The following is a 20,444-nucleotide window of genomic DNA, read 5'->3' on the forward strand; positions in this document are numbered from 1 at the left end:
TCGAATTTTCCAGAATGTGGGCAAAATTGTTAAGAGGCTGGTATAATAAAAAGGGTTCACCACTGAATTTGTTTTTATGTTTCTCATTTATTTTTTCCAAAAAAAATCACATTTAAATAACCACTTCTTCAGATATTTCATCTTGTTTGCACATATAATTAAACTTTGTACTGAAATGGGAACCCTAGTTGCAATAATGTGCCAAGATAAATAATTGCATATTCAGGATTTTGTGACATGGGTGATGGGGAAAGTCATGAAGGAAAAGAAACATTTGTAAAATCATTACCTACAAAAAAAAAAAAAACAATCTTCACACCTTTTCTAATTTATAAGGCAAGTAAGGTTGAAATGTTATCATGTTATCTTCAGCGAGTCAATACCACACCTTCCTATCACGGTTGCTCTATAGGGAGCTTTGCTGCAGGTCTGTGAAGGAACGAGTGGTCGCTTTCTTTGCTGGTTTTGCCTTGAGCACAGCAGAGAAGCAGTGAAGCTTCCGCCACAGACAGAGCAGTCACGGCTGTAAGAACCAAGTGTTCTCTGCTGAATTACACAAGAAGGAAAAAGAGCCACCCATTGACATTTTAAGTTTAAAAAGCATACTTGAGCATTTTAACCCACGATTCTCTTTATAAATATTTTATAGCAAGGCATTTTGTGAAATTATATGCCCCATAACAAGATCACAAATTCAGTTAATGTTTGCTTTGAAGATCATGGAGAACTCTCAATAAAGGCCACCAACTCAAAACATGGTATATACTAACAGCACTTCCCGTAAGACAACTGACTGAGTTTTATTAGGTTTAGAAACACAGCAAAATTCCTCAGAGACTCTTTTCTTAGTTTCTCTTAATTGTTAAAAACAAAACAAAACAAAACATGCCTTACATTGTCACTGCATAGGCACGAAAGTTAAAATTTGATCATTTCATTCATACAGCTCTTTCTCTATACACAGTGAAAACATTTCAAAATTATTTTTATATTAAAACCCAATAATATTCAAACAGTTTAAAAGGCCGGTTCTAGAAATTACTGCTTGCCCTGTAGTTCTGCTCATATATCAGCATATCGACACTTGGCTTTTTCAAGTGTTTCAGAATTATTCAGCAGCAATTTTCCAACTCCCTTATATTGAGAGAGATCAGACAGGAACCAATCTCTTTCATTTAATAAAGCAAGACTGACCTGCAAAGTCAACAGAGCTATAAGAATCATCATTCTAGCATCTCATAGAAAAGATAAAAAGTCTGGCTTTGGACTTGGGGGCATTGATCCCAAATGATAGTCATTTGGTGCATCATCTAAAATAGTTTGAGGTAATGATGTGTGAATACACCAAACATTTGTTTTGCCCCCCAAAAAGAAAAAATGAAAATGTTAGTGAAATACTATACAATTGAACAAGTGAGGTGGAATTAACATTTGCATAATACACTCATTCAATTAAATATTTTAAGATGATAAAAAGCTTGTGATCTACCAAGCTGATTCAGACACTCTGAATGAACACTGAACTATATTTAGAGAAATAGTTATTTAGCTCTACTCTTTTCTGTCTGAAAATAGTTTATTCAGGAATTTTTTAAAGGAACTTTGTTGATTGGGCAAAACAATTGATTTGAAAAACAAAGCAAAGCAAAAAAAAATTGTGAAATGCTCATTAGTAGAGGACAGAATCCGCAGACTCTCTGCTAACCAGTGCATTCTTCGTAGCTTAACTAAAACGCTTTTCATATAATTTCTAGTGGGATTATATAAAAATACTGTCAGCATTAATCTATCATGATTTAATTTCTTAAAGCTGTTTAAAAAATATTAGCAAAGATTGCTCACAAGCTTTAATTCCACTCTGCAAGGATCTAGAACATGTTCAACAGATGGTGGTCTGATGTGGTCATAGTTGCAGAACTTGAAAATCATACTTAAAATATTAAAACCATTTCATTGTTTTGTTTCAAATACTTTAGGTGATAAAGTTAAATTTACTATGATATACTAATGAAATTTAAATTCATTTGAAATGGCAGGAACATCCTTTCAAGTTGAAACAAAAAACTAGTGCATCCATTCAAAACATTGCTGGTTATATTATTTGCAGTTGTTGAAAAATATGTAAACTGGTGTTAAAACTTTTCTGAATTCTTCAAGGTGTGTATAGAAAAATGTTTTCTTGATCCAATAACTTTCTTAAGTTTCATATACTAACATTTATCATCAATGTCCAAGACGTGGAGACTGTGATATAGAATCATTTATTCTCAAAACACAATGAACATTTGCCAGAACCAGTGTAACTGAACATGGTTTGGAAAATACTGGAATGCTGGTGAACACAGTAGAAGTATCCTGGGCTTATTTTCTTTTAGACATTAAGGAACACATAAAAATATATTTGCTTTTCATTTAACTATCTTTTAAGGTTAAACAGGCAATGTATTTAGAACAGACAATGTTACTCTAGGGATAGACAGGGGCAATCAGAAACACTAAATCAAAGGAAAAATAATCTTGGAAATTAAACCGAGAGAATAGGTTTTTTATACCCAGGTGAATGTCAACAAGGAGGTGCCTTTCTTTCATAAGAATACTCATTTAGGCTATAAATCAGATATTAAATATAAGGGACAATCAAGAGGTCTGATCACGGTCAACTCAATAGATACTAAATTTTGATATTCCTTCAAGAAGGATATTTGGATTTCAATTATATATTAAAAATGTAACTCTAGCCTACAGAAGACAGAACATAAAAGCAATAACAAAAGAGAGAAGCTAGTGGGTTTTTCATTGTTGTTTTTGTTTGTTTTTAATATTTGGAGACTTAGACATTGTATTCCCCACTCACTTTTCCTCCATACATCTCATGCACCAAAATTAATGATATCCAGTTCAATTCATGAGTGAGTGAATGTCATTTAAATGTTATTTGCCAAATGGAAAAAAAAAAGGAGCAGGAAAATACAACAGAGCTTCGAAAGAGAAGTGAGCACAGTCAAAAAGGGTGGGCGGGTGATCAGAACAGTCTTTGTTCAGTGTAACATGAATTGATGTGTTTATATCACAATTTGACTCCTTTCAAGAAAACATGTTTACTTGTAATATTAACTTTTAAAGCAATATCTAGAGATCACCCTTATTTTGATATCATAAAAATTATGCTTCCATTTAAAAAATTGATAACCATAAACCATGTATAAAATGAGTACATTTGGATTGAATGGAACTTTGTCAAATGCATAATCTTTTGGAAAAAAGAAAGCTTAATAAAAAACAAACCCACACACACTCATCCTCTTAGTAGATATTTGCACATTTTATAGTGTCATTCACTTTCATTGATAGCCTACAATTGTTTTGGGAAAAAAATAAAAGATCAGTGCAACTCTTTTTGAAGGACACTAGTCCGTGCTTATAAAGCATCCAGTTCAAAGGTCTGCAAGATAAATGGGTCAATCTCCAAGTTAGACATCTGGGTTTCCCTTGCGAGGAGACATTTGTTAGGACTTTGTGTTTGGAATGAACCACTGCTAACAACCTCTCTGCTGCTGCTTCTAATCTTTCAAGACATTGAGGAAAAGGACAGAAACATGGAAATGAGAGGAGGCATTGTAGGTCACTTTGAGACAGATAGCAAAACAGCAGAGCTGTAAGGAAAAGATAAGAGACTCCTAGAAAAAACCCTTTTTATATTTCTTTTTTAAGATTGAAGGATCTTCAATGGGCTGAGAAAAAGAAATTCACTAGAAAAAAATGGTATTTGACTTATAACTGAATGTTTAAAATCTGATATAATGTCAGAACTAAGAAGGGCCTGAGAGACCTATGAGGGCAGTGATTCTCAAATTTTGGGGACTTGTCAAAATACGTATTCCTAAACCCCCTTTCTAGACATTTATTTATTCAGTATAAATTTATCAATGCCAACTATCTTTGGGGCTCTGGACATATAGTTGTGACTAAGCCAGAATCATTGCCCTTTTAAAATAAATGATAATACAAGTGATCCATGTAACATACTTTGAGAAACATACTTTTCCCAACAGTTTTGCTACTGGGTTATCCTGATTTTGATACTAATTTTTCATAGCACCTTTACCTTGGCATCAAGTAGAGTATGTATAGTAAAATAAAACAAAAGAACTTAGCCCTGGCTGGTGTAGTTCAGTGGATTGAGCATGGGCCTGCAAACCAAAGGGTGGCCAGTCCAGGGCACATGCCTGGGTTGCAGGCCAGGTCCCCACTAGGGGGCGTGTGAGAGAGGCAACCACACATTGATGTTTCTCTCCCTCTCTTTCTCCTTCCCTTCCCTTCTGCCTAAAAAAAATAAATAAATAAAACAAAAGAATTTATATCCCAGAATGAATGAGGAAAAACAGGTCAGGCGTTCCCTCTGCAGTCAAAATAACTAGGCTGCTTCCAGCTGCTGTGTAACTTGGGCAAATTAATTACTCTGTCTGGGCCTGTGTCACCATTTGTAAAAAGAGGAATTAAAAAGAATATCTACAATTTGGGGTCAATAGAAGCATTAAACAAGCTAATATCTGTAGTGACTAGTACATGGTAAGCACTCAGTAAATAATTTTTATTGTATATCAGTTAGTTACTGTGATTGTACAAGTGTCCCTGTAAAGTCCCCAAAGGAGGATCTACCTGAGTCAACTAGAATCACGAAACTTCAGAGGTGGCAGAAACTTGACAGATCACTGGAGTGTTACTATGGTGTTGAAACAGTGCTGGGGGAGGAGCTGGTGGCGGGGTGAAGGTGAGGGGGCAGATTTACACTGCTGAAGGAACTCCGTTGTTTTGGGCTGTTTTGCCTAACAGGACTCCATGAGCAATTCTAGCAGAAAAACTTCCCACAGTTAAGAAAAGCTTGAAAACCACAGGCAATCCCAAGCCCTCATTCTAAGAATGCTGAAAAGGACAGTGGTTTGTCTAAGGTCACACAGTACAGGTCAGTGTCAGTGCTAATGTAGTTACCAGGCTTCTTTGAAAAGGAGAAATGAAAATACGTATAATCTGGGCCTCAAACACTTTGTAGATGGAGATGGAGTAAAAACACATGAATCATTTGTGGTTTGACTTTCTGGGCTACTCTCTACAGCCCACTTGAAACAATTGAAACGTGGCCATTCTTTCTTTACAGGTGAAACAGAGTCCGAAATACCATGCAGTGAATTTTCATTTTGGCAGTAGGTGTAGAGAAGAATAGAGCTTTACAAATAATTAAAAATTTAATTCTTAGAAATGATCAATTCCAATTATGATAAAATTCAGACTAATTGGTGATTAAGAATTTATTTTGAAAATATCATGAAAATATGGAATTTATTTGAAAAGAAAAACATACTTTCCATTTTGCCAAAATAAAGCAGTATCATTCATACTTTGTATCTTGTCAGAGGAGAAACTTTTAAAATCATAATGCTCAGGACATGGTGTTCTGGTTGACAAGCACCCCTTTGATTTTAATCCATAGTATTGAAAATCTTAATAATCGCAGCCCATTTTGTTCTGTTTTAGGAGTTGATAATAATAAGCCTGACAGTGTTTCTTTTATAACTGAGACCCTTGAATTGTCTAGAATCATTTTTTCTAACAGGAATTCTTATTGTGCAGTACTAACAGGAGATTATAAACTATATGAGTAAAATAGAAACACGAAAATCTCCCTGACATGAGTTTAATGTGTTCTTATTAGACCTATTTTTTGAAAGGAGATGGATACATCCTCCATCAAGGTTTGGTTATTCAAGGGTTAGAAATTCTGAAATCGCTGGTTTCCATTCTGTGTCACAGACTAAGTAAGGGTTTGTAGGAATGTCGTCAAAGTTTCCGATTTTAGTTCTTGGGACCATGTGAATAATGTTAGAAATGACAGTAATCTGTGTTTTAAATTATAATTTTACAACATCAACAAAACTATTCTTTGACAAAAAATCCTTGTGTTGAATTACTAATTCACTCCAGAACTATATAAAATAAAATAAAATAAAATATAAAGAGCAAGACATGAGAGCAGTAATATTTACACATTTTTAATATGCGCTTTGTGTTAATTTTCAGTATGTTTTTTTCCATGAATTGATTACTTAAAAACACATTTTTATGTTCACATAAGTGGATAATTCCCAATTTTCTGCTGCTTACTTTCCACTGGTTTTAGTGTTTGAAATTTGCCCATGTTTCCTGGGATTTAAAAGTTTCTACTTTCTATTTTGGTTTCAAAATAAAATTGAATATCTTTACTCAAAATGAATATATTAATTGTTTGTTTAGAAGACTTCAACACAAGACTTGAGGGGCCAATTGAGAGTATTCTTCTAACGTAAAACAGAGCAGTTCTGGGTAGCAAACACTCACTGAGAAGTGCAAATATTCATTTTAAAAGTTCTACCATAAACAACTGCCAGTCACATTCTCATTTTAAGAGCAGGACCTACACATTTTAATGTGATTCTAAAATTTAAAGGGGCTAAAGATTCTGTGTCAAATATGAGTAAATGTAAAGTAAAATTTAGCAACTAATGACAAACACTTAAAATTACAGTAACTTAATGATATAATCTAGAATAGAAATTTGCTTATATTTAAAATAAGTTCTATGACTTGAAGGAAGATTCATGTTTTCAGATTGTAAAGGAAGAGGGTTTTACAGCCGGGATCCCTGAAGAAGTGCTTCTCTATTCTGAATGCCTGTACTGTGAGGCCAAATTCAGTAATGGAAGTTTTTATTATATCTTGCAACGATAAAATCATAGCACATTTTTGATAACTCTCTTTTTGATTCCCCAAGAACGGCAAAGATTTATAATTTCATACAATGAATCTTATCTAAAAGGAATTTATTGCACAATTATGTGGATAGAATTTCATTTATAAAGCTTATTTTCTCCTTCCTGAATGTTATAAATAATTTTGATTAAAATTCTCCCTCTGGATTTAAACAGGGGACAAAATTTTTTGTGTGTGAGATTTCTAGTCTCCATCTCAGATTCCTGTGTGTGAAGGGGCAGATACATGGACCCGTGCTGCATGCTAGATGGGAGAAATTCTGTTCAGAGTAATTGCACAAAAGTTGTCAACCAGTTCCACTATGGAAATCTCGATGTTTTAAAATCACAATTTTGATTGTAGTCTGACCGATTATTCAACAGTCTCTACATCTGCTAAATTGTAGAGACAGGGGGAAATAGTTAAGATGTCAACATCTTTACTCTTGATTATAATTTCATATACTTAAACTTTAAATATGAATTGCTTTCCCTTTTTACACAAGTTATAAAAATAAGAGGCCCTGTTTACACAGTTTGCATTTTTATGAAATTTGCAGTTTGAAAAAAAAGCTTTTTAAAAAGTGGTAATTAATGCTTTTTTTTGAATATGCTGTAACCTTAGAATTTTTTTGAAATAGTTTCTGAATTTAACCCACTAAACATCTGAAGATAGAATTTTTATGTAGCACTAGAATAAAACATACTAAGGACTGAAGAAAAGAAGTTTTTTTCCTGGTTCCACTTAGTTCTCTTTGTATGTGGCACCCCCTTTATGATAGCTATCAATATTATATTTAAATTTTATATATTGACAAAATTCAGTCTACCTCTGTAAGCACTGTGCCATTCAACAGTACTACTATTAAATTTACATACCACAGTTTAAATTACATCCATTTCAGGAATGGTAAAATGCTAGAACTCAAGTGTCTAACGACCTTACTGGAATGAGTACAATTTACAAATACAATAATTACATTTTAAAACCATAACAATATTACACCTAGAAGTAAATACTGTAGGACTGGTCATCATGGTATTGTGTGAGGGAATCACTGCTGAAAAGTCAAGGGCATTTCCAGCAGATTTATCCCAAGTGCAGATTTTGATTTGTTTTCATCAAACCAAAATGGAAACTTGTGTCTCATACAACAGTTCTCCATTATATGAATCCTCCAAATTCTTGCATAATGTTTTATTAGTTATCTGCCAAGTATTTTCCTGCAAAACAAAACAACATATCAACAGGTTACCTACTAGTTCAGTAATGCGACTGCTACATGGCTGGTGTTTCTTTTCCCCCCTGCCTTACTTCTCGGAGCCACACACGGTACGCTTGAGGGGTGCAATGCTAATACAAGAGGCATCACATTTTCTAAGTTTTCAATTTTCCAGAAGTTAGTTGCCTTTTCACATATCCATATATAAACATTTTTGCGGAAGTTTGAGTTTTTCCCAGAATAGGTTGGGAGATTTCTTCCCAGATGTAAGAATCCAACTTATTATTATAAGAAGAGTGGCCATAAAATTACTTTCCAACCTGGGTCATTTCTGAGAGTGAAAGGGGTATAATTAGTGATTACATCAATACAGCAGGTATAAAAACAGGACTTATCCCAATAAATCATTGACAAGTATAAGGAATAGGGAATCCCCTGCTGACAAACAATCTCAGGTGCCAAAACCCTATCTCACAGATCACACTGGCTCACAGGCAGCAAGATTCAATATCTGGGATTCTTTAAGGTTCTTATAAAAGAGGAAGCTGTAGCCTCTGAAATCTCAGCTGAGCCTGACAAATCTAAACTCTATGAAGTTCTTTCTACTGGAGAAGAAACGTTTTCAGGTAAGAGATAAATGCCAAGGCAAAGAACATTTATCTTACTTGTCAATATAACCAATTTAGGATTTACTACATTAACCTCAGCATACACATCTATATAATGGGAATTACTGGTTGGCCCACATAGTTGTGATAAGTAGCTAGGGCCTTCCTAATTCCTAATTTCTAGTCCGCTCTCCTAGGTTTTCTTCATTTAATGACCGGTTTGCTTTCTTGGATACGGAAAGCATTTTGATGGTTGCCACAGGGAGGGGTGTGTGAGGGAATGGGTATAGAGGTGAGAGGATTAAGAAGTACAAATAGGTAGTTACAGAATAGTCATGGAGATGTAAAGTACAGTATAGGATATGGAGAAGCCAAAGAATTTATATGAATGACCCATGGACATGAACAATGGTAGGGGGACTGCCTGAGGGAGTAGTGCTGGGTGGGTGCTGGGTGGAGGGAAGCAAGGGGAGAAAAATCAGGTCAACTGTAATAGCATAATCAATAAAATATAATTAAAAAAACAATCAGTTTGCTTTCTAATTAGGATGGGAAGTGGGGATTGGGAGTGGAGAAGACAAGTAGGAAAAGATGAGAAAATCACACCCTATTCCTTCTCGAGGAAGAGTAGCTAAGGCAACATTATTTTTACAAATGAAACACACAAGATACACACTTACCTGCAGCAAACCGTTTTTTGATGAGTGAAAATCGATAGCCTGCTCCAACAAGTTCAATGTCACAGCCAGAAAGGGTGCTTCCTTCACTTGTAAACTGCACAACCAATGGGGAAGGCTTGCTTGGGCCTTCAGATAACTGAAATCTTGCCAACAAAGAACCCACACCTGTAAAAGGGGTATTGTAATAGTCAACAACATTCTGGATATAATTTTGGAAATTGCATTCAAAATTTAATATACAAAGCCTGACATTAGGGAATAGTATATGTTTTAGTGACAAAATGGTCATGGATAAGATTTATCATTAAATACTATGAGCGACTCTCTTTTTGCATACAGATTCAAGTATAATCGGTCAAATGGTACTTCAAAATTTGGGAGCATGCTACATGGTAGGTAATGGATTTTCCAATGTACGATTGGTATCAGAGGAAAATGAAACATATCTAAACTATTGGAGTGTGTAAAATCTGACACAGAGTGGAAACATGCCTCGTTAACAGCTTTTCTTTGCTGGGAATATGTTCTGTTTGATGTAGGGTTTGGGGCAGAAAAGGGGAAACAAGATTCATTGAAGGGTTACTTCCTTTTATTGGTTGAAATACATATATATGAAAATGAAGTAAAATATTTTGCTTGTTTGTAGTGCTAAAATATACTTTGGTTAATAGGTGCCTGATCCTTGCAAGTTATTTTAGCCTTAGATACTAAATAAAGTAAGCCTGCAATCACATTACCTCCATTTTCTGACTTCAAAGAAATGTCGGGAATTTTCCACAATATTCTTTGTTGTTCAGCATTCCTAAAAGTAAAATAGGTAAAAGGCTTTTGCATATGTAAGGTGTTTTGTTTAACAATGCCATATTTTTCCAGATATCTATCTACCTACCTGCCTATCCATCCATCCATCCATCCATCCATCCATCTATCTACCCAGCCATCCATTCATCCATCCACACATAAGTTCTCTCCTTTCCTCTTCCTTATTGTAACCAGCCACAGCACTGTCAGATAGGAAAATATTTAGAGGACAATGTAGTTGGCTCTTTAAAGCACACCTACTGAAAAAATAGGAAGGGTTAGTTAATCAGTTCAAGTAACTTAGATTGGAGCTGTCATATGGCTGATAGTCATTTTTTTAGTGTTCTATGTTTTGCTTTTGACGACCATATGGAAAACCTAGAGCATTTTTTTCCCCCTAAGAGAGTAATTCCTTCTTAGCAGCTACTATTGGTACTCAGTGTCTGTTCAGTTTCTGTTCCCATACCTTCTCTAGTGTGCCATTTTGTAGTCCAGAGGGTACAAAACCAAATGCTGCGTTTCTCAGACTTCCCTGTAGTCAGGGCCCTAGAGGCAGGTTAGACTTCACCAGTTACACGCACTGCTTGAGAGCTGGAGGACAGGAGGAGGGGGAGGCTATTTGCCCACTGCTCTCTCAGCCCTTTTCTGCTGCCCGAAACCCGAGAGGTGGCGATCTTCTAAGTGCAGTGCTCTAGGCCAGCCCCCAGTTTTGCGAGTGCTGAAAAGTAGTAAAGGTGGAGCCGGCAGGAGCTCTCTCATCCTTGAGTCAGAGTGACAGCGCTGGGTTCTTGAATTCAGTGGCTCCACTGGCAGCCTTCTGATTTTTCTTCTTGGTTGCGCCAGAAGTAAGCAGCTTCTCTGGCCACCAGTTCCACTGTCTTCTGGGAAACATGCCTTACGATCCCCCCCTGCAGCTTGTTTTTCTAGTACTTCCACCATGTACGTAGGAGCATCTAAATCCCTGTGTTAAACCATTTTCTGCTTAAAACAGGGCCCCTGGTTCCTGTTTCCTCCCCTGAACCCTGACACACAGGCCTGCTGTGACCTTCAGGAAGGGAACACCCATGCTAAGGAGCCTGTAATCCCTTTGTCCAGAAGGAGCTCTTTGGGAAGCGGAAGGGGGTTAGGGCTCCTTACCAGACTGCTGGGGGGAGCACGGCCTGGAGCTTGGTCACTCCTCCGTCTATGGGGACCAGGAACTGCACATTGTTGAGAGCCACAGCGGTCGTCATTGCATCTGTGTTGTATTTGTAATCTATGCGCAGGTCAGTGCTTGTGGGCTCACACCGCCAGTTCACTGCCAGGTTCAGGGGTGTGGACTGAATGCCCTGGGCAGACACCTTGCCAAATGACAGGAAAGAGAATATTTAAGGCTTGATCATTAATCTGAAACAAACCAGAAACTATGATGGTCTCCCACTGGAATATTCTTAGATATCAAAATGTCATCACATTGTTTGTGTTGCTCACAAACGAGCTCTCACTAAAAACCACTGTGAAGGGTGCCATGTGAGAGAAAGCTGGTGCTGTGGGGAAACTGGTACAGATTACAAAATAAAATAAATTACTAAAATCTCTATAGCACTTTAGAGTTTAGAATGCACTTTATGTCAGGAGGTGGTAGGAGAGGCCAAGGTGTTAGACAGTTCTGGGTGTGAGTTCTGATTGCCACTTACAAGTCGAGGGATCCTGAACCCATTACCAAATCTCTCTGAGCCTCAGTTATTTCCTCATCTTCCAACTGGGAATTATAACAATAGTATTTACCCATAGAGTTGTCAGGCAGAGTGAAGGAGGTGTTCATGTGAAACACAGCAGAGTGCCTAGCGCATAACTAGTGAATAGTGTTTTAATTCACATTACGTATTGATATTATTATCATTGCTGCCCTTCATGAAAAACCAGTGAGTTAGACACAGCAGGTTATTGATACTCCTTTGGGGCTTGTCAAGGCAAGGACTGGAATGCAGGTCCTCTAACGGGAAGTACAGCATTCGACTGACTATTGTCTAGTTAGAATTGACTGTGATTTTGACCAAGAACCGGGTTTGAAGACTTAACAAAAATTTATTTTAGCTAAAGCCAATAATATCAACTTGAGTTTTAGGCCCACAATGAGAAAACTCACAATGTTATTTATTATTCCTTGATCATTCACTGTGAGGATGAATAGCACTAGGAGATTCTCCTTTCGCAAATACATGCACACAGCAGGGGCCATATGGGTGGTGTCCATGCCCTTGCAGTTTTACTCATGGAGTATGTGTTTTGCTGATTTTCAAGACTATAAACAGCTCTCTACTGGCCTACCGATGTCTGCACGTTTGGACATCATGGGGGAGCGGCCCGAGGGCAGGCTGAGCTCACAAGGCAGGAGTGCCTGCTGCAGAAACAAGCCCAGAAATGGGTTCTTTCATAAAATGACAGGCATGGCTTTTGAGGACAACTTTAGTTAGGTAATCATTATAATGGTTTTTTAAACTTTAAATATTTTTAACAGCACAATCCTCTGCCAATGAACTTTTATTTAGGAACCTATTCTATTTAAGGTAGATCAAAAGCAGAGCCGTCTCCTGCTGTTTTTGCACCCTGTCCTCTGCAGGGGTTTGCAAGTGGATAGTAGTTTTCTATTCAGCGAGGTGCTTTCTGGCTATGCGAGGGTATGTTTTTGACTGTCCCAGTTTTGATTACTGGGAGTTGGGGATGCTACTGGTGACCAGAAACTAAAAAGGCTGCAATTTCAGGGCAATCCCACAAAAAACTCTAGCTGTGCCTCAATTCCTTGCATAGTTGAAAACAACACATTTCACCAAGAGATTCCTCAGAAGACATCTGAACACAAAAATAACATGCCTAGGGCCACTTACATTTTCCAAAGTACTTTGAAATATATTAGGCAATTAGCTCCTCACAACAGCCTCGGGGGGAAAAAACTAGGTAGGAGTCATAATTATCCTTAACTGCAGGTGAGGAAGCTAAGGTTCAGGGAGATGAAGTGCTCAAGGTCAGTGACCAGCAGGAAGCGGACTTCATTCCAGAAGTTAATCTTCTTGCTGACACTTTAATATTTACACACCAAGCTCATAGGTGAATTCTATTTTCTAGGCTCACTTAATGACAAATATGCATACTAAAAAAATTCTCATAGGATTTAAAATTTCAAAAAAATTAATCTGAGTTGAAAATGTACATGCAAGATTTGAAATGAAAGCTCAGTTTTAGTTTCACTCTTTTGGGCCTAAGAACCATGCATGAGCACTAGAATTTAACTTCTTATCAGGGGAAAATTACTTGGAGTTCCTTTTACCTAACTGTGTTTCATTTCTTAATGCTTTCTTAATGTTTTTCATTTTCTTAACCGCTTAAAGCAATCACTAAATGTTTTGGGGAAAAACAGTTAAATAAAAATGCAATTTTATATTATATTTAATTATAAAAGTGATGCATTTTTATCATATCATGTGTTTATTTAGTATTACTGATAAAAAGCTTAGATAATCCTATCCTTACAGAAAAACATTATATTCATTTGCATTTCTGCAAAATGTACTATCATATAAATACTTCACTTTCAATGGTTTTCAACCTGTAGGGTGTATTATAACCACCTGGAGAACTTGTAATAAATACAAAAACCTGGGTTACCCCCTGAAACAATTAAGTCCAGATCTCTGTGGGTTTCAGGGCCCAGCAGGGACCCATGTCTGTGTCTGTATCTACATATCTATTTCTATTTCTATACCTGTCTATAAATAGATTTTAATACAGCTATCTATCTATCTATATCCATACATAATTAACACAAATTCAGAATCAGTGTTGATGTACAAGTTCTCTGGAAATTAAAGAGTCATGTTTAAGATGCACTGATTTCTGTTAAAATACAACTTTAAGCAATAATATTTTTTCCTTATCTTAAGGAAAATAACTTATTAAATTATAAAAATTAGAGTGCATTAAAAATATCCTAGGTGATTAGTGGCTGGGAATCAACAGGATGCTCAGGCGTTCTAGAATCCTGGTTTGAAATAAACTTATTTAAGGTCAGTAATAATTGGGGATAAAGACAATTCTAGACACAAAAAGAAAGTTTTCATATACTATATTGTGTTGTGCCCACCAGTCCTTTAACATTAAATTATTTCTTACCATAAGTTTTATTTGAATTTATTTCACAGGACTGCCACATTAGAAAAAACACCAGATTACTTACATTAAGTCATTTTAAGTAAGAGATTTTAGGATAATAATGTTCTTAACAAAATTATAGTGGACTAGTTCATCAATATTTACGATCTTAACTGATGTAATTTTCTGTACTTCATTTTGTGGCATGTTTCTCTAATTTTTAAATAAAACATTTTACTTGTAATTTTAACCTAAAATATGTTTGAATATTCTTGTCACTACAAGACCACAAGTAGTCTTTTAAAATTTTTATTTCCTTATAAATTATAGCTTTTAAATATTAAAGGAAATGTTACTTTATTTACTTTTATTTAATGTTAGGTATGATGGACTCCACACTTGTAAAGTGAGAGAGACACCCTGACCACACAAATAGGCTTACCTGATATTTAAGCATGTCCACATTGTAATATGTAGCCTGTGGCTTTTGTTCGGACACTTTCTTTAGGTGAGTCATCAAATTTGGCATGTTTACCCAGAATTCCTTGGTATTGGCATCATTTTGGGTATTATCACTATTTGATCAGGAAGAAAGAATGACTGAGTGTGATCTTGTGACAAATATAAATGACACAAAAAAGCATCTTAGCAAATTGTTGTCTGATTTCTACATCCACCTTTGACAATTTGCAGGCATTGTATTATTAATGGCAGTATGGTTTTGATTCAAGTGCAGTTGTGAATGGTATTAAGTTAATAGATTAATACCTATAGAGAGGCATTATTGTTTTGCTATAAATCTCAGCAAGAACCCAGTAGTATTAACCAATCATGATGATAACTGGTTGCTTTAAAGAATGAATTATTTATTAGCCCAAACTTAATAGCTCTTGCTATATCACCATGGTTTTCTCTTAGTTAACGCAGTCAAAGAACTGAGTACATCGATTTTCTTTTGAATTGACTCGAACAGTAGTTTCTCAGAAATGTTTGTCTTCAGCGGAGAAGAAAAGGGCAATACTAAAATTACCATGTTACATTTTTAGCATTCACAATATTTCACCTGAGAACATCTAAATCGTACAGTCACTTCTCTTATGAAATGACCCTGGAATTTAAATGATAATTATCCTAGTAGTTACAATAGACAAGTACAGTCTTGATAAACTGAGGAATTTGGCATTCTTATGAGAAGCATTAGCTTTGCTCAGAGGCCTGTCCATAGGTCACACCCAATGTATCTTGAAAATGCTTGTCTCAGTGACAAAAAAAAGTCACACAGGAGGGTGCAAAGCATCTGCTCACTTCCCACACAATGAGGAAACTGAGAACCCAAGTGATTCAGTAATCTGACACACAACTCAAGTTTAGTGACATTTCACTTTGACTATCCTATATAACACGATAATAGTAGCTACAGATTTTTGAGTACCTATTATGTGCTAGGTGCTCATAGATACCTTAGAAATATTTCATTAAAATCTACCTGCAAAGGAAGAATTATCTTCCTTTTTAAAGGTGAGATGTTATAAAAAGAGAAAATTAGAGCTTAACAAGACAGAAGAATTGTAGCGATAATGTGATAAAGGCAGGTTAAAAGTAAGTTATTATAATTCAGCCTCCAGAAGTCTGACAAATCCAAAGAGCTGAGTCAAAAACCATCAGGACCTTAAAATTGCTACTGGCCTGCTAGCGGGGAGTGGTTGTGGAGGCCAAGTCTCAGCATGAACCATGAGGTTCTGCAGGGCCCTGGTCTAGGATGGTGAGAACACAGCAAAGGTATATATGACTGGGGAGGCATGTAGGAAATGAATGGAAAAGAATCCAGGCCCCTGAGACTTTGCCTCTACTCACGCTGAGCTAACAATGCTAATAAGGGCTGTATAAGGCATCAGAGTTACCCAGAGCTTCCAGAGCTGTAGCTACACAAGGAGGCCAGGGATAAAAGTAATTGAGAGTCAATGAAATGAAGTAATTTGCCTAAATTGGAACAGCTAATGAGTAACTGAGTCAGGATTCCAGCTCAGGTCAGTGTTACTACAGGTCATACTTTCACATTATACCACAACAGAGGTACAGAATTAATATCCAGCAACGTGTCGTTAATTTGTACTAAACAGATCTGAATCATCAGGAAAATTTCGATTATGCTATTTTTTAAAGAAATGCATTTACTAAGTTTAATAACAAAATAGGTCACATGTCTATGATAATCCCTCAGAGAACTTGCTTTAATAAGTGTTCAAGGAAGCTTTGCTAATCGAGTGCTTACACAGAGGTGCAATTCTTAAATGCTCAAGAAGTCTTGAGAATTCTTTAGTCTCATAATTGGCTTAACAATTGTTCCTGAAAATCCTTTACAAGCAAACCCCTTTCATAAGGGAAAAGTTGGTCCCTGTCATAAGGATCACAAACCCAAATGTCTCCGGGGGCCAAGCTGTTAACCTAAATGAAGCCTTTTAGTAAACATAAACAAGAGACTTGGCTGGAGGTGAGACTGTAGCTGTTACAAGGCGTGCATGGCATTCAGGAGTGAGGCTTGGTTACACTGACCTTTAAAGATGAGGGGGGCAGTACTGGTGGTTGAGCGGTGCTACACACCAACACCAAATAGGCCATGTGACTAACAGGTAACCAATCACAGACTGATTCAATGATCGGATATTTAGAGTAAGGTCCAAATTAATGAGGACTTTTGTTTGTTTGTTTTAGCAAATAATAAAAGACTCTACATAATTTTTGTTAAAGAAAAATATTCTCAGAGTGATGTTTAATTCAATTTGTAAGACAGATATATTAACATAAGTATAAAGTTCCTGCATATATGCCTAAAAACCTGGCAACATAACTACCTGAAAATGTAACAAAAGCTATAACTATCACACCAGTCATGTTTACAAACATGCTGGTGAAACAGAGGCACATAATTCCTGATTTCGGATGGAGGAATCTCGAAAAAAAAATTAACTAGCTTAAAGTGCACCAAAAACATGGAGGGAAACTGAATTAAGAAGTTTCCAATTTCCAATCTCAATCATTTCACATTTATTCTTCATTTAATGGATGATCATTACTTTCTCACTTTTAAACTTGGAACTGAGTTTGGCAGTTCAGTGAAGCCATGGCAAGGACCCAAGAGGAAGAAACGATCTGGGCAAAATCACCCAAAAGACCTGTGACTGTGTTTTCACCCCTGGAAAGAAAAAGCCTCATTTGGGAAAGAGAATGAGTGACTATACTGGTCCTCAAATTCCAAATACCAACAATCTTTAGTTATTTCTACATAATTATCTGGCTTGATAAATTCTTTAAATTATGGCTGAGTTGTTCATTCATTCAACAAATATTACTCAAGTCTTTCTTAGATGCCAGGCACAGAGGATGGTTCGGAGGATACGGAGGTGAACTAATAGATGTGTTCATTCGATAATGGATTTTCCATTTGAGTGGGGAAGTAGATGAATGAAGAAATACCAACAGATTTCTAATGATTAGTTTTAGTAAGTGTGACAAAAGGTACCTGGAGAGAGAATAATGAGGGGACTTGTTTAACAATTTAGTTTGGGTGGGAAGTGGGGAGGAGAGTGAGACGGTTGAGGGAGGGGGAGAGGAGCGGAGGATGAGTAGCAGTCAGGCAAAGCAGGGCGGAAACAGTGTTGGAGGCCGAGGAAACAAGCACACAGAGTCTTTTTGTGGGAAAGGACTCAGTCTGTTTCTAAGACTGGCAGGTCTGGCTGAAGCTACAAGGATTCTGATGCAGGATGATGGGAGATGAGGATGGAGAAGGCAAGGGTGGATGACATATGGTCTCAGAGGCGATGGTAACAAGTCTGGATTCTGGTACAGATGCAATGTGGAGCCTCTGGAGGACTATGAGCAAGGACGACATGATTCACCCCATACAATGTCATTTGGCTGTTGTGTAAAAAATGTAGGAGAGAGGCAAGACTGAATGCACAGAGGGAGGGAGGAAAGCAATTGCAGTGGTCCAGCAAAATGACAGAGGTCATTTGGATAACGGAGGTCACAATAAAGGGAAAATGTGGCCACTTTAGAGAGAAATTTTTATATGGAGTATCAGGATTTGATAACACTGCCAGTAATTAACTTGTATAGTTAATTGTTTTTAATAGCATGTGTGTGTGTATGTTTGTGTAAATGTACTTGTGTGTATATATGATAAGGACATCATATTTAGATGTAGTAGGAAGAAAATGTGAAGAAGTATATCCAAACAAATACACATTATCTTCTTTGATATAATAAATGTACAGTTCCATCAAAACAATTACCATTACAATGAAGTTATATTTCACAGAAAAGATTTTCATACTCATGTGAAGAGTAACTAACAGTTCAAGTACCATTTGACTTTAAAGATGCTAATACAACAAATGAATTTTATTCCTTTTATTGGGTTCATTTGCCACCATCCTCATCCATTGTCTACTGAAGACCAGTAAAACTGACAATAAAGGAATAGTCACTAATACAGGTTTTATTACTCTAAATGTCTCTCTAGCCACTTGAAGTAGTCAGCCACTGAAATACATATGTGCCCACACACAACCACGAAATACTTTGAGAGCTGGTAAAAATTCTGAGTTTGCATCCACACACATATCTGAGTAGCAGTGACTGCTTTACAGTGTTACTCCCTTGCTAAGGTTTATCCCTCCCTCATCTATGTATAAAGTTACATAGCTACACTAAGCTACACACATGTCTAAAAAATCTGTACAAAATATATTTACCAGCAGAGAAGTTGGGGATTTGGCAGGACGTGTTCTAACCTGCTGAAATTTATCACCCGAAAAGTCAGGGCAGCTGGCGATGGGTTGTTGGCAAAGTGTCTGGTGATGCCGGCAGGGAAGGACAACACCATTTCTCCAGTAATCTTCACGATACATCTGGCACGTCAAAGCACATAAGAGGAAAGAGAGAGGGAGCCCAGGTCAGTAAGCTATGAACCAAGACAGCTGTGAAGAAGACTGATGTAACAGTATCACATGGACTCACGGACGTGGACAACAGTGTGGTGGTTGCTGATGGGGGACAGGTATAAGGGGACTGAATGGTACTGAAAAAAATACAATAAAGATTCGATCATTGCCCAGTCATCTAAAAAAATGAATAAATAAACAAATTGCTCAATGTTATCACACTATTCACTGGGACTGTAGTTCTCTTGAGGACATGACTGCTGCCTTGAGTGAGCTCTTTTGTGTGCTCCTGAGGTAAACCTGAGCTTCCACCTTCATGGGTCCTCACTCCATTAACTCTGTTTGGATGAAATGGTAACATCAGCTAACACATAAGTTAACACAGTAGAATAACAATTTAGGAGGAAGAATAATTCTTTTCTTTTTCAAAAAAAAGCTTTTTTTCAAGGTATAATTGACATATAATAAATGACATATTTATAATGTAAAATTCCATAATTTTTGACATAGTAAACACATGTGAACCCTCACACATTCAAGATAATGACCTATCAACTCATGAGTTTTTGTAATCCTCTCTCCTGCCCCTCTCCATCCTTCCACTCCTCATCCTTAGGCTATTGCTAATATGTTTTCCAACACTATGCATTAGTTTGCACTTTCTACAAACAGAATCAGAAAGTATGTGATTTTTCCTTGGGTTTTGCTTCTTCTACTCAGCATAATTATTTGGAGAGTCATACATGTAGTGTAACCATCCATAGTTCATGACTTTTTATTGCTGGGTAGCATATGGATAATACCGTAGGTTTTTGGAAAAATCCATTTGCCTGTGAGCATTTGCATTCTTTCCAGTTTTGGCACACTACAAATAAAGCTGTGATGAATGTGTGTGCACAAGTCCTTGTGTGGCTGCACGCTCTCACCTCTCCTATACAGGAGTGGAGTCACTAGATCACATGGCAGGTGTACCTTTAACTTTTTAAGTGACTGCCAAACCATTTTCTAAAGTATAACACACAGCTGTGTGAGAGAGGTCCAGTCGTACACATGCTCACGAACACTGAGTAGGGTCTTTTTAATTTTTGCCATTCTAACAGGTGACCAGTGGCATCTTGTTTTCATTTTCTTCCCTAATGGCTAATGATCTTAAGCATCTTCTTGTGTGCTTACTTGTCATCATTTAACTACTTTGGTGAAATGTTTGCACCAATTTTGTGCCAAGTTTTAAATTTTAGTCTTCTGTTCTCTTATTGATTCTGGGAGTTCTTTATACATT

At 36.7% G+C, this 20,444-nt stretch overlaps 1 protein-coding gene across 15 annotated transcripts in view; it reads right to left on the reverse strand.

Annotated features, from left to right (window-relative positions):
- Positions 1–6,031: 6,031 nt before the first annotated feature.
- Positions 6,032–20,444, reverse strand: part of SGIP1 (SH3GL interacting endocytic adaptor 1) — a 193,839-nt gene continuing 179,426 nt past the window's right edge. For all 15 annotated transcript variants that reach the window (XM_045835390.1, XM_045835389.1, XM_045835388.1 and 12 more), the window contains 6 exons: positions 18,977–19,132; positions 14,665–14,797; positions 11,232–11,434; positions 10,031–10,095; positions 9,294–9,458; positions 6,032–8,006 (listed from right to left, as the gene is read on the reverse strand). In XM_045835390.1, the coding sequence (XP_045691346.1) occupies positions 7,984–8,006; positions 9,294–9,458; positions 10,031–10,095; positions 11,232–11,434; positions 14,665–14,797; positions 18,977–19,132 (745 nt within the window). In that variant the 3' untranslated portion in view covers positions 6,032–7,983. The remainder of the gene's footprint in view (positions 8,007–9,293; positions 9,459–10,030; positions 10,096–11,231; positions 11,435–14,664; positions 14,798–18,976; positions 19,133–20,444) is intronic.

Source organism: Phyllostomus hastatus, unplaced genomic scaffold (genome assembly GCF_019186645.2).
Source record: "Phyllostomus hastatus isolate PE091 unplaced genomic scaffold, TTU_PhHast_1.1 phas_contig_209, whole genome shotgun sequence".
In the NCBI taxonomy this organism is placed as follows: domain Eukaryota; kingdom Metazoa; phylum Chordata; class Mammalia; order Chiroptera; family Phyllostomidae; genus Phyllostomus; species Phyllostomus hastatus.